The sequence below is a fragment of the Petaurus breviceps genome, unplaced genomic scaffold (genome assembly GCF_028583685.1).
Source record: "Petaurus breviceps papuanus isolate PSGF00001 unplaced genomic scaffold, PetGlider_PUasm1.0 90994, whole genome shotgun sequence".
Lineage (NCBI taxonomy): Eukaryota > Metazoa > Chordata > Mammalia > Diprotodontia > Petauridae > Petaurus > Petaurus breviceps.
The window spans coordinates 6,955,572-6,970,344 of NW_027187393.1; the positions used below are offsets into that span (position 1 = coordinate 6,955,572).

The following is a 14,773-nucleotide window of genomic DNA, read 5'->3' on the forward strand; positions in this document are numbered from 1 at the left end:
GTGTGCCTAGGCTGGGTCGATAGGCTGTGGTTGGGTTGTGGTTGGGGTCTGACAATCGCCGGTGTAAGGGAAAGGGGCCACTGGCTTGGCGTCGACCAGGACCAGGGGAACCAGAAGCCACAAGACCATTGAAGCCAATGCCAACACCACCTCCAGGCAGCCCACAGTAGGAAGAGCTTGTAAGGGGAGAACATTTGACACTGCCAAGGCTGGGGCCAATTGGTGAGGTAGATGGTGAACTAGGGAGGCCTGACTCAAAAGGCAGGGCAGGTGGGGGTGGGCGGGGAGCCCGAGGAGCCAAGACATCTTCCTCCCCACTGGAGAAGCCCTCCACAGCCTGAGACTCAGCAAACATGCATCGGAACTCTCGGTCGAAGTCTTCAACGATGCGACCCCGAAGCTGCAGCACAAGGCTGGTGTGAACCTGGCTGCAGAGCCATGTGAAGCTAGGAGGGGGCAGAGAAAGCAGAGTTTAGCAATACAAAGGTGAGCTGGTGAGAGGGGCCCCAGGTTGGTCAGGAGGACAGCACAGGGCAGGCGGTATTGTGCGCAGGCTCTGAAGTCTTTTACTCCAGTCCCAACTCTGCCATGGACTCTGTGACCTTAGCCACATCCTTTCCCTGCCTAGGGAATAGGGATTAGACCATCAGTGTTCTTGAAACTTTTACAGCTCCATCTGATGAGTATGCAGAAGAGATCATCTTATAGGCAAAAAGTGGGCCCCCAGCTTCCTCTTCCACCACCCAGGTCACTCCTCATTCCTCATTCTTTCCATCATACCTGTAACTCCCGGCCACCACCTGCTCACAATCAATGATGACAAATTTTTCTAGTGCCTGCCCTGTGAAGCGTCGTCCTGCCTTGCTGCAGTAGGTGTCCCCACAAATGCTCCGCACACGCATGTTCTAGAACTCAGGAGGAGAGGCAGTGTCAGGAGGCACTTTTCTGGCCTCAAAGACTTTTCCTGCCAACCCTAGACCCTGACCCACTCAATTTAATTAATTTCATTTCAACAAAAATTTGTTGAACACTTACAATGTGCAAGGAAGGTATGCTCTTAAGGGGCTTATACAAGGAGATTAAAACATTAATGAAATAGATGTAATATACAGTAGAGAATGAAGAGGGTCAAAGAGATCAGAGAACTCTGAGGTGGGCTAGAGCACTAGGGGGATCAGGGAAAGCCTGAAAAAGAAGGTGGCTCTTGATGTGAGCCTTGAAGGAGGACAAGGATTCTGAAAGGTAGAGGTGAAGAGAGAGCACATTTGAAGTAGGGGAGATAGCTGGGGCAAACATCCAGAGGGGAAATGGTGCTAACTTGAATAACTTTGGAATTTTTGTCCCCTGATCTTCATCTCTAGGTCAGCTAAGCCCTGCTACTACTGAAAAGTGGGGTCCCCTGTTCCTTCTTATCCTTGACCTGACCCTGGCCCTGCTGATCCAACACCCCACTGATCCCAATCTGGTATCTCTGACCCTGTCCACTGACCGGCAGGTGGCCCCCATTGAGATCCATCTTGTAGCACATCTCCAGGAAGTGGTGTAAGTTGTCCTGAGCCAGCAGCAGGTAAACAGGCACAGCCCTGCGTCCTGAAGCCTCCATCAAATCACAGAGCAGCTCCATGTCTGTGAACACATCCATTACCACAGCCACAACCTGTAGGGGGACGGGAATAGGGTCCAGCAATGGAAGCTGAGATACTGGGAGTCTGGACCCAGCCCTGCCCCTCATTCAATGTGTAACCTAAGGCAAGTCTTTCTCTCCCTCTGAACCACAGTTTTCACATCTGTATAATTTTTAGAGGGTTGGACTTGATATGCTATATGATCATGAAAGAAGCTGGGAGACCCCTGGATCTCTAAGGATGCTTCCAGTTCTCAAAGCCTAAGTGTTCTTTCTAACTCATCCTGACCCTAGTCCCAGTCTCCCCACTCAGGATTAAGGATTTTCTGAGCACCTGTGGATGACCTCTCGGACAGCAGCTCCTTAATCCTTCCTTCCCCTTCCACTAGGGCTAGAGAAATGAATTTATGGTCTAATTTTACAGATAGGAAGACTGAAGCCCACAGCTGGAAAGGTTGCACAATGAGTTAAGGACTGAACTAGGACTGGAACCAATGTCTTCTGACTTTGTCTCTGACAGGGCATGTAGCAGGGGAGAACCACAGATTCTAGGCTAGGGATTGGTTTCTGAATAGTGAAAGCCCAGGGAGGAGCTGAAGATCAAAGCAGTTGGGACAGAGTTAATGACCCTATTAGATGCTATATTGGGGCCACCCATGCCCCAGGGAAGCACAAGGAACCCATCCAGGAAAGGTAAGGTGAAAGAAGGGACCCAAGACCCCAGGACTAGAGCTCTATTGGGGGAAGGAAAGGCTCAGAGGGACAGGAGAAGTTTTGCCTCTCTCTTCCTAGGTCCTGGTCTGACTTCTGATCTCTGAGCGTGCCCTTCCCTCTCATGAAATGGCAATTCATTAGTTAGTGAGCCAAACCTGACCTACTGTCCAGCATCAATGAACCTAGTCATCCAAATGATCTTTGTTCCCCAAGCTTCTTTTACAGAGAGCCCCACTTCCCCCAGAGTTGTACCACTGAGTTACAATAATAGTGAAGGACAGTCAACCCAAGTGTCCTCCCTTCCCCCAGGAGAAACAGAACCAGAAAAAGACAGTGGAAGGTCTAAGTGTCCTAGTATGTATATGTTGGGGGGGAGGGGAAGAGGGAGGGGGAGTAGAGAAGCAGATAGAAGCTCTCCTCAATTCCTGACAGCCCTAATGTTCTCTAACCCACTTGTCTAGGAAGCCCCACCTCACCCCCTTTACTTCCTGGACTGGTAGCTAAGAGTCTTATAGAATTTGTAGCACAGATCCAAAACTTGCCTGCCCTCAATCCCTGGCTCAATCCTCCCCAAAACAGCCCCACCCCACTCAGCCCTCAGCCCTTGGTCCCCTGCCCTATCAATCAGTCAAGTACCCAAACCCATCCAGTCTTATACCGTGCGGGCTTGGCTGAAGAGGAAGCGTAGTAAGTCTTTGATGTTCTTGGCCTTGTCCCTCTGGAAGTGGACAACAGCTTGTGTGGGGCTGAAGCCTGTGGCCTGGGGCACCTCAGGCCAGCCCAGGTCCAAGGCAGGTGGTTCAGCATCTGTTGCTGCTGGGAAGTAGGTGCCAGAGGTGGCCTGAGAGATGAGGCTGAGCCGGTCAGTGGTGCCAGAGGTCTGGGGGCCTGCCTTGCCATCTTTATCTCCACTCTCACCACTGTCCCCAATCTCGGGGCCTCCACGAGCATGTTGGGTCATGTAGTTAAGGTCCAGGGCTGAAAGGAAGGGCAGCTCACGCTCTTCAGCAATGACTCGAAGATAGGCAGCCTCACCATGTTCCAGGAGGGCATCTGCAGCCAGCCGGGCAGCTTCACTGTGCTTCAGGACCAGGGGTAGGGCCTCTCTCCACCAGGGCCGCTTGAGTTCCTCTACTCGGCCCCGAAGAGCTCCCGGGCCTCCAAACATGATGTTGAGACCCACTCCCTGAATCCCTACCTATCCAAATTGTACCCTTAGCCCCAAGGCCCCAACCTTGGCTTTTGGCCTCCCCATGACCAATTCTTCCTTGCTCTTGCTGAATGACCACAGGGAAAGATGTGAAGAGGCAAGAGCCTTGGCCTCACCCTCACTCTGGGGGAGCCAGGCCCATCCCGCCACCCTAAGTCTGTGCCAGGCTCCGCCCTTATTGCCCCCAGGCCACTTTCAGGGAACCTGTCAGATCAGCCTCACCCACTGCTGTCAGGACTCGCCCAAATCCCACTGAGCGGATTGTCTAGGGCCAGTGGTTCCTCCTTGTGAGCACTTCTTGTGTCCCCTATTTCGTGACTTAGATGACCCCACCTAATGCCCAGGGCGCTCTCTCTCTCTCTCTCTCTCTCTCTCTCTCTCTCTCTCTCTCTCTCTCTCTCTCTCTCTCTCTCTCTCTCTCTCGGGCTGGGAAGGGGACCACAGTAGGGGATTTTTCAGTCTTAGCCAGGTTCAGACTGTGTCTACCTTTAGAGGGGGGGCTCCCCTACCCAGACTCTGCTCCAGTTTAGAAGATGCTCACTTCTAGGGCCCAAAGAAGGTGGAAAGCAGTGAACAGAGGCATAGGTCTGGCCTTGGCAGGGACTAGACAGGATAGAATGGGGCTTTGGGGACATCAGGATCTTTTCATGGAGCCAAAATCCTGGTAAAACTTGATAGGGTTATTCTAGCTATTGTACACAGCCATAGGATCTGAAGCCCAGAAGGAAAAGAGACCTATTCATAGTCACACAGTGAGAGAATCCAGGTCTGCTGAATTTTTGCCCAGGGTTTTTCCTTTGCACCTGTTGCCTCTCAAGCCTGACTGGGCAGAGGGGGGGGGGGTTTGGGGGGTTGTTGTGGGCAGGGAGCTAAGTAAACAGAGTCAGACGTTGTGGGAGGTAATGAGATGCCTGTTGGGGCAGCTGACATAGCTGGGGCTTCATTAGGCCCTTATCTCACAATCTCAGCTTTTGGAGGAGGGAGAGGGAGGAGTCAAGCTGAGGTGACTTGGGGGTATGTACTAGTGCTTGTGCACTAGTGAGTATATGTGTAGTACTATGGGAAACCTTGTTTCTACCTGTATTGGTGTAAAACTACATATACAGGTGTATCTGAGTGTCAGCCTAGAGGAGTATTGTGTGAGTATGTTCTAATAATAACACGTCTGGATGTGCATGTACCTGTGGGTAAACCTGTGGGTGTTGCATGTGTGTACCTGGCAACCAATTCAACATCTTTACCAAAAAGACCCTGAACGGGGTCACAAAGAGTCAGACACAGCTGAAACAACTGGACAAACCCTAATCTGGGTTTCAGTGCTTCATGTATCCCCAGCATGTCTCTGGAGAGATCTCTGACAAGGGCCCTGGTCTCGTGATAGAAGAGATAGGGACATATTGAGAATCAAAGCATTTGGTCTCAACTCCTGGTTCTGCCCTCATTACCTGTGTGACCTTTGGAAGTCACTTAAACTCTCTGGGCCTACTCCACGCTTGTGAGACTGGATGACCTCTGAGGTCCCTTCTGGCTTTGAATTTCTGCTCTTATATCACTTATTTGCAGTGATCGCTTCCCTGGTTAGATTAGAGATAAAGAGGATTTCCCAGCCTGTGACAGTGGTGGTGGGCATGTAGGTAGGTGGTGTTCAAAAGCAAAGGGGCTAGTGGCTCACAAGGAGTGGAAGAGAGAAATGCTATGTCCTCAGTAACTCCCAACCTACTCCAGAAACTTACCCTTCCCTTTTTTCTCCCTAAAAAAGACTTCAAGATGATGCTTCTCTTCCAGTAAGGTCTCTTGCCTCTCACCCTCCCAACTACCTGTTAGGGCAGAGTTAGGCTGGAACACTCCTTTATTCACTCCATAAGAACAAGGAACAAGACTTTTTTTTTCTAATAGAACATGTCATCCCTCTAGGGCCTAATACAAGTGCCTGCACATATCAAAAACTGCCTATGTGGTTCACAAATTCTTGAATTTCAAACCAGAAAGAAGGTTGGAGGGCATCTAGTCCCCTCTGCCACACCCCCAACAAGTAGTCATCTAGCTTCTGTTTGTTGAATGAATGGACATTTCCTGGGAGCCTATGTGCCAGGTCTGGTGTTGTGGGCTACAGGAGGAAAAAAGATAAATGAAACTCATCCCTGACTTCAAAGATGTCTCCATAGTAAGTAAAGAATGTATAGATTAGATGCAAAATAGCCACCCAGGAGAAAAGAGTGAGTAAAGTTAGCAGTCATTGAGCAAAGTCCTAGAATTAAGTTGGGGCTGCCCTTCCCCTGGGGTAATGGGTGAAAAGGGTAAGAAGGCACTAACTGGGAAGGCCAGGCCCAACTCTGGAACATGAGGGTGGAGAATGAGTGTGTATGTAGAGTTTCTGGCCTGAGCTACACAGATCTCCCTGGGGGAACATGTTGGGTATAGGACTCTTAATGACTATTATTAACAGAAAAGAAAACATGTTTCCTGGTACATTGGTGCGTCAGGCGCCAAGTTGGCATCGATCTCTGGACACAGAGGCCACTTATCACTGTCTACTGTCTCCACCAGGCTTTAAGTGTTACCTTGGCAGGTGATATACCATCATTTGAGAATGGTCACTGGCCCAAGAGGACACTTGGGGCCAAAGGTTTCAAGTTCCATCAGGACTAATAATAACAACTATAGCTGAATTTCTATAGGGCACTTCAAGGATCACAAACTGCTTTGCATACACTTTACATACACATACACTTTGCATACACTATCTCATTCTAATGGGGGAGACAACATGCAAACAACTATGTATAAACTAGCTATAGACAGGATAGATTGGAGATAATCCATAGAGGGAAGTCACTAGAATAAGGGGGATTGGGAAAGGCTTCCTGTAGAAGGTGGACCTTGAAGGAAGCCAAGAGGCAGAGATGAGGAGAAAAAACATCCCAGGTAATGGGGACAGCCAATGAATATGCACACCGATCTCGGAAAAGGGAGTGTTTCAAGTGAGAACAGCAAGGAAGCCAGTGTCACTCAATTGAAGGGTACAAGGAGGGTACAAGGTATAAGAAGAAATCTATGAAGGGACCAGGCTATGAAGGGTTTTAGAAGGCACACGGGATTTTATATTCAATGCTGGAGGTAACAGGGAGCCACTAAAGTTGATTGAATAAGGGTGTGGGAAGTGACACTGTCAGTTCTACATTTTAAGATCACTTTGGCAACAAAGGGGAGGATGACCTGCAGTGGGCTGGAGATGTGACAGGGAGACCCATCAGCAGACTGTGGCAGAACAAAGGCCTGCACCAGGATGGTGGCGGTATCAGAAGAGAGAAGGGGACATATACAAGAGATGTTATAAAGGTAAAATTGACAACTGTTGGGGTGAGAGAGTAAGGAAGGGGTCAAGATGATACCTTGGTTGTGACCCTGGGTGACTGTGAGGAGACTATAGTGTCTTCCATAATAATAGGGAAATTAGAAAGAAGGGAGGACTTTGGGGTGGGGGGAGGGAAGATAATGAAGCTGAGATCCAAAGCCAGGCCTCAGGATCATAAGATTGCAATTGGAAAGGATCCTTTGGGATCATTAGTCTGAGCTCAAATCCCACTTTTGGCACTGACTAGCTCTGAGTCTTAAGTCTCCTCATCCTTAAAATGGAAATAATATCACTCTGGTACCTACCTTCATAGGGCTGTTGTGAGGCTGAAATGGAAAATGTCTATTTGCAAGTCTTAAGGTGCTACAGAAATGTCAGTTATTATTTCTAATATCCTGAAGATCACAAATAGGCATAGTAAGGAGATCTTTTCTAAAATCTGTTCCCACCCCCCCCCAAAAACCAATCATTGTGCTCTACACACACAGTATATGCCTAAATGTTTGCTGAATGTGAATCAGTGAATGAATGGAATGAAAAATAACAGATTTCTGGAGGTATCTGGGCTGGCTGCTACCAGACTGCTAATGAAATTAGGCACAGTACCAGCACCACATCTTTCCTATCTTTTTCCATACATCCCTGCCTACCCAGACATATGTGGTTTGGAAGGCTGACACACCCCTTCTGAAAGCATGGTGACCCCTGATTTAGGCATTTTGAAGGTAGGGATGCTGCCTCTTCTCTTCCTTGTTCTCTTCACATCTTGTCTGCTGGGAATTCACTGCTGCCAATTCTGGAGACCCTTGAATGGGAAGGCTATACTTCTTTGGCCGCCAGCCTTCTTTTAAGATGCTTCTACCTTGGGAGGGGATCCACCAGGGAGGGTGAGGGAAGGACACAGGTTCCTAAGAAGGGTGCAGGAGTGGGTTCCCCAGGGCCCTGCCCAATGTGAGGGGGCTCAGCTTGGGCAAGTCATTTCTCTTCTCTAGACCTGCTTCCTCTATCTACAAACACATACCTCACAGGTACAGGGAAAGGACTTTGTAGATCTTAATGTAAACTACTACTATGATAATTTTTTTTTCTTTTTTTTAAACAATCGGGGTTAAGTAACTTGCTCAAGGTTACACGGCCAGTTATTTCTGGGTGTGGTGCTGAGTGTCTGAGCCTGGATTTGATCCAGGTCATCCCGACACTGGAGCTGGTGCTCTTACTCGCTGAGCCACCTGGCCACCCCTAAGCAATTGGGGTTAAGTAACTTGCTCAAGGTTACACGGCCAGGTGTTTCTGGGTAGGTGCTAAGTGTCTGAGCCCGGGATTCGATCTCCAGGTCTTCTCAACACTGGAGCCGGTGCTCTTACTCGCTGTGCTACCTGGCCGCCCCCTGCTATGATAATTTTGATATAGGTTTTATAGTCATACCATCTCACTGGATCCTCACCATAGCTCTGTAGGGGTAGGTACTTATAAGTCACACAAAGCTGAGAGACAGAATGGTGTATCAGAGGCAAGTTCCTTCCCTCCTTCATGTGCCTCAGATGTGCCTCAGTTTCCACATCTATAAAAGGGAGATTATGATAATGAGTGGGGCTGGGATTTATCTGTCTTCCCAATTTAACATCATCAAGTTCCTGGGGTGGGCAGGGACAGGTACAAAAAACAGTCTTTGCCTTCAAGGAGAGAACCCCCTACCATCTATGAAAAGGCAGTTTTGCTCCCACAATCTTCCCCACAGTAAGGAAAGCATATTGTAAGCCTTAAAAACATTAGAGAAATGGAAAATGTGATTATAGCTGTTTTATCTCTTTAGCTATGACTTAGCCCTGGTCTTTGACTAGAACACTTTGAGGATTCATTTACTCCTCTCTCATCTGCTCTCTGCTCCACACCACAAGCTACTACAGACCTTCATTCCTAAGCTTCCAACACACCCTAACCTTCAATGTCAGAGGCTGATATTGTGACAACTGATTGTGTGAACTTCCACCTATACTTGACCTTCACCTTGGCATATCTGTTTTCCTTGCTTGAAAGAGGGTTCCTCATCTGTGCTGAGTCACAATTCCTTCATTTCTCTTAAAAGTTTTTTATTATAGGGGCGCCTAGGTGGTGCAGTGAGTAAAGCACTGGCCCCGGAGTCAGGAGGACCTGAGTTCGGTTCTGACCTCAGACACTTAATACCCACACAAAAAAACTAGCTATGTAACCTTGGGCAAGTTACTTAACCCCAATTGCCCTCCAAAAGGCAAAAAAAGAAAAGCTTTTTATTGATATCTTTTCTTTAACATAGCTTCTCTCTCTCTCTCTCTCTCCCTATTCCTCCCCTTCCCAGAGAACCATCCCATCCCAAAACATCCTATCCCTTCAATTTTAAAAGGATATTGCCTCCATGTTAATGCCCTCCTTCTCTCCAGCACATTCAATGTCTCTTTGGCTCCTTCCTTTCAAAATATTCAAACATCTCCTATACTAAAACAAAGAAACAAAAACCCTTCCTTTCTCTTTACTCCCCCTTCCAATTTTAGTCTTATTCTTCTCCTTCCTACAGTCCTACTCCCTCTTTAACCCCTTAAAATTATTCTGTCAAGATTCTCTTTAACTTCCTACTAATAATTCAATCTAATGGTACTTTCTCTGTGCTTAACTTCAGAACTCTCATATCCCTCTATCTCTGTAACACTGACACTGTCAATATTTTTAGACTTTTCCGTTGGCTCCCTTAGCACTTTGACCTCTAGGTTCTCTTCCTATCTTTCAGATCCATTCTTGTGTGTTCACACACCTAGAGTGGGTGAGTGTAGCCCAAGACCTTGATCCTGTTTCTCCACTCACTACTTTAGGGACTCTTCTAGGCTTAACAGCTTAAAATTCTCCCCTCTGTGACTTGCATCCTCTACTCTGGCATCTCACCTGAAATCCAATCTTGTGTTACACTTGAATTTCTCCATCACTTCACTCCATATATAAAAATTGGGCTCGTCATCCTTCCTTGCAAACTAGCTCCCCTTCCCAACTTTGTCAATTCACAGAATCTGAATTTAAAAGTGTCTCAGAACTGGCCTCATTCAACACATTCCCAAACAAGAATGAACTGTGGAGAATTATCAAACTTCAGCCTCCCAAGTGGGGCCAGAACCAGATTAAAATGTCATTGGGAAATGTTTAACAAAATAACTAAAAATGCAATACAATATAATGTTAAGCTGTGGCTTTCTAAGTCAATCTACAGTCCTCCAGGGATTCCTTTCTATTTGAATCTGACATTGCTGCTCTAGAGCATATACTCAACAAGAAGTCATTCAGCTTTTGCTCAAAGACCTCTACTAAGGGAGAATCCAACCCGACCTGAGGCAGCACCTTGCTTTTTTTGTTGGGGCAGCACATTACCCCCCTTTTTGTTAGGAAGTTTTTCCTTCCTACATATGTTTCTGCAGCTTCTACCCACTATTCTTATTTTGTCATCTGGGGTCAAGCAGTTGTCAAGAACATGTGACAGTTCTTTTAAAAATATATTATTTTCCCCCAATTACAAGTAAAAACAATTTTTAACATTCATTTTTCTAAAGTTCCAAATTCTTTAAGTTCCAAATTCTATCATGTCTTCCTTCCCCTCCCTGCTCCTTGATATAATCAATCTAATATAGGTTATACACTTATATACACATATAGGTGTAATCATGTAAAATATTTTGATATTAGTCATTTTGTGGAAGAAAACTGGAACAAAAAAAGTGAAAAATAGCATGCTTCAGTCTATATTCAGACACCAATCAGTTCTTTCTCTGAAAGCAGACAGAATTTTCCATCATGAGTCCTTTGGGACTGTCTTGGATAACTGTATTGCTGAGAATAGCTAAGTCATTCACAGTTGTTCATCATACAACATTGCTGTTACTGTGTACCATATTCTGGTTCTGCTCACTTCACTTTGCATCAGTCCATGTGAGTTTCCAGGTTTTCATGAAATCATCCTGTTTGACATTTCATATAGCACACTATTTCATTACAATCATATACCACAACTTGTTCAGCCATTTCCCAATTGATATTTCCAATTCTTAGCCACCACAAAAACAGCTGTTCTATTTTTGTACAAATAGGTTCTCTCCCCCTCCTCCCCCCCGCCCTTTTTCAATCTCTTTGGGATACAGACTTAGTAGTAGTATTGCTGGATCAAAGGGTATGCAGTTTGATAGCCCTTTGGGCATAGTTTCAAATTGCTCTCCAGAATGGTAGGATCAGTTCACAACTCCACCAACAGTGCATCAGTGTCCCAATTTTCCCACATCCCCTCCAACATTTATCATGTTCCTTTTCTGTCATATTAGCCACTCTGATAGGTGTGGGGTGGTATCTCAGAGTTGTTTTAATTTGCATTTCTCTAACCAATAGTGATTTAGAGCATTTTTTTTCATATGACTAATAGTTTTGATTTCTTTGTCTGATAACTGTCCATTCATACCCTTTGACCACTTATTAGGGAATGAGTACTATTCCTATAAATTTAACTCAGTTCTCTATACATTTGGGAAATTGGGCCTTTATCAGAGAAACCTGCTGTCAAAATTTTTTCATAGTTTTCTACTTTGCTTCTAATTTTGGTTGCCTTGGTTTTGTTTGTGCAAAAACTTTCATATAAACAAAATTATCCATTTTACCTTTTGTAATTCTATCTCTTGTTTGGTCCTAAATTCTTTCTTTATCTATAGATAAGGTAACTAACTATTCCATGCTCTCCTAATTTGCTTATGGTATCACCCTTTATGTCTAATTCATGTACCCATTTTGACCTTATCTTGGTATATGGTGTGAGATGTTAGTTTAAACTTGGTTTCTGTCATTTTCCAGTTTTCCCAGCAGTTTTTATCAAATAATGAGTTTTTGTCCCCAAAAGCCTGGATCATTAGGTTTATCAAAAACTAAATTTCTATGGTCATTTACTACAATGTATTGTGTACTGATTCCACTGATCACTATTTCTTAGCCAGTACCAGATTGTTTAATTACTTTATAATACAGCTTTATCACTGATTATCTTGATATTCTTGACCTTTTGTTCTTCCAGATGAATTTTATTTTTCTAGCTCTATAAAATATTTTGGTAGTTTATTGGTATGGCACTGAATAAGTAATTTAGGTAGAATTATTGTTTTTATTATTTTTGGCTTGGCCTACTCATGAACAATTAATATTTTTTCAAATGTTTTGATGTGACTTTATTTTATGAAGTACTTTATAATTATGCCCATATAGTTCCTGGGTTTGTCTTGGCAAGTAGACTTCCAAGTATTTTATATTGTCTGTGGTCATTTTAAATGTAATTTATCATCTGCTGTTGGGCTTTATTGGTAGTATATAGAAATGTTGATGATTTCTGTGGGTTTATTTTATATCCTGCAACTTTGTTAAAGTTGTTAATTATTTCAGCTAGTTTTTAGTTGTTTCTCTAGAATTCACTAAGCATACCGTATCATCTGCAGAGTGATAGTTTGTTCTGTCATTGCCTAATTCCTTCAATTTCTTTTTTTCTTATTGCTATAGTATTTCTATATATTTTCTATATATATATAATTTCCTTCAATTCTTTTTCTTTTCTTATTGCTATAGTATTTCTATATATTTTCTATATATTATATATATATTTCCTTCAATTTTTTCTTTTCTTATTGCTATAGTATTTCTATATATATATATATATGTATATATATATATTTATATATATATATATTTCTAGTACAATGTTGAATAACAGTGATGATAATGAGCATCCTTGCTTCACCCCAATCTTATCGGAAAGGCTTCTAACTTATCCCCATTACAGAAAATGCTTGCTGATGATTTTGGACAGATATTACTTATTTTAAGGAAAGCTCCATTTATTCCTATGCTTGCTAGCATTTCTAGTAGGAATGGGTGTTATATTTTGTCGAAGGCTTTTTCTGTATCTATTATGATTTCTGTTGGTTTTGTTACTGATATAGTCAAATATGCTGAGCTTTCCTAATACTGAGCCAGCTTTGCATTCCTGGTATAAATCCCACCAGGTCATGATATATTGCTAGTATTTTTAAAAAATTTACATCAATACTCATTAGGGAAATTGGTTTATGGTTTTGTTTTAGCTTTTCCTGGTTTAGGTATCAGCACCATAATTGTGTCAAAAAAGGAATTTGGTAGGATTCTTTATTAACCTGTTTTTCTAAATAGTTTATACAGTATTGGGATTGTTCTTTAAATGTTTAGTAGAATTTGCTTGTGAATCTATCTGGCCCTGGGGACTTTTTCTTAAGAGTTCTTTGATGAGTTTGTTCAATTTTTTTTTTCTAAGATGGGATTATTTAAGTATTTTATTTCATCTTCTATTAATCTGGGTAATTTATATTTTTGTAAACATTCACTGATTTCAGATAATAGCTCCTAATTTCCTCTTTATGCTTTAATTTCACTTTCATTTTTGATACTAGTAATTTGGTTCCCTTCTTTCCTTTTTTATTTTTTTAATATTCTGCACCAGTTCCTTACCTTAATTATGTATCTCTGTGCTTCAGATGTGTTTCTTGTAAAAAGCATATTGCAGGATTCTGGTTTTTAATCCATTCTGTTTTCTGCTTCCATTTTATGAATGTTTATCCCATTCAGTTACAGGTATAATAACTCTGCATTTTCTTCCATCCTATTTTCCTTTTTTTATCTATCCTTCTCTTTCTCATCTTTTACCCTCTCCCTCCTCACAAATGTTTTACTTTGGACCACTGCCTCCACCAATTTACTCTCCCTTCTGTCAGTTTCTCCCCTTTTCTTATCCCCAATCCTTTTTACTTTCCTATATAGGGCAAAATAGATTTCGTATGGCCAAATGAGTGTTATTCCCTCTTTGAGCCAATTCTCATAAGAGTAAGGTTCAAGCATTGCTTAACACCCCATCTTCCCCATCACTATTATAGTTCTTTCATGCTTCTTTTTATGCAAGATAATTTACCCTCATTCAATTTCTTCCTTCCCTCTTCTCCCAGTGCAATCTTCTTTCTCACCCCTTAATTTTGTTTTGGTTTTTTGATATTATCCTTTCATAGTCAACTCATTCCTGCACCTTTTGTCTACGTATACTCCTTCTAATTGCCCTAATAGTGATAAAGTTCTTAAGACTTACAAGTATCATCTTGCCATGTAGGAACAGAAACAGTTTAACCTTACTAAATCTCGTTTTCTCTTTCCAGTTTATCTTTTTATGCTTCCCTTCAGGCTTGTATCTGAACATCACATTTGTTGTTTAGCCTTGGCGTTTTAATAAGAAATGCTTGAAAGCCCTCTATTTCATTAAATATCTGTTTTCCCCTCTAAAGGATTATACCCAATTTTGCTAGGTAGACAGCTGTAATCCTAGTTCCTTTGTCTTCCTGAATAGCATATTCCAAGCTATCTGGTTCTGTAATAGAAGCTACTAAATTCCGTGTGATCCTGACTGAATTCTTTCTGGCTGCTTGCAGTATTGTCTCCTTTGCTTGAGAGCTCTGGAATTTGGCTATGATATTCCTGAGAGTATCCATTTTGTGGTCAATGTATTCTTTCAATTTTATTTTGCTTTCTCATTCTAGGATATCAGGGCAATTTTCCACGATAATTTCTTGAAATATTATGGCCAGGCTCTTTTTTTTGGTTATGGCTTTCAGGTAGTCCAATAATTCTTAAATGATCTCTCCTGGATCTATTTTTCCTGGCCAGTCATTTTTCCAATGAGAAATTTCCCATTTTCTTCTATTTTTTCCATAAAAAAAAATTTGTCTTATAATTTCTTGATGCGTTATGGAGTCATTAGCTTCTACTTGCCCAATTCTTTTTTTTTTTTAATAAGCAATCGGGGTTAAGT

The 14,773-nt window shown here is 43.1% G+C and overlaps 1 protein-coding gene across 1 annotated transcript in view; it reads right to left on the reverse strand.

The window, feature by feature from the left end:
- Positions 1-3,711, reverse strand: part of FAM83C (family with sequence similarity 83 member C) — a 4,637-nt gene extending 926 nt beyond the window's left edge. Inside the window, exons 1-4 of the mRNA XM_069077575.1 lie at positions 2,997-3,711; positions 1,490-1,657; positions 781-905; positions 7-446 (exon numbers count right to left, since the gene is read on the reverse strand). Coding sequence (XP_068933676.1) covers positions 7-446; positions 781-905; positions 1,490-1,657; positions 2,997-3,506 — 1,243 coding nt within the window. The 5' untranslated portion in view covers positions 3,507-3,711. The remainder of the gene's footprint in view (positions 1-6; positions 447-780; positions 906-1,489; positions 1,658-2,996) is intronic.
- Between the last annotated feature and the right edge of the window lie 11,062 nt (positions 3,712-14,773).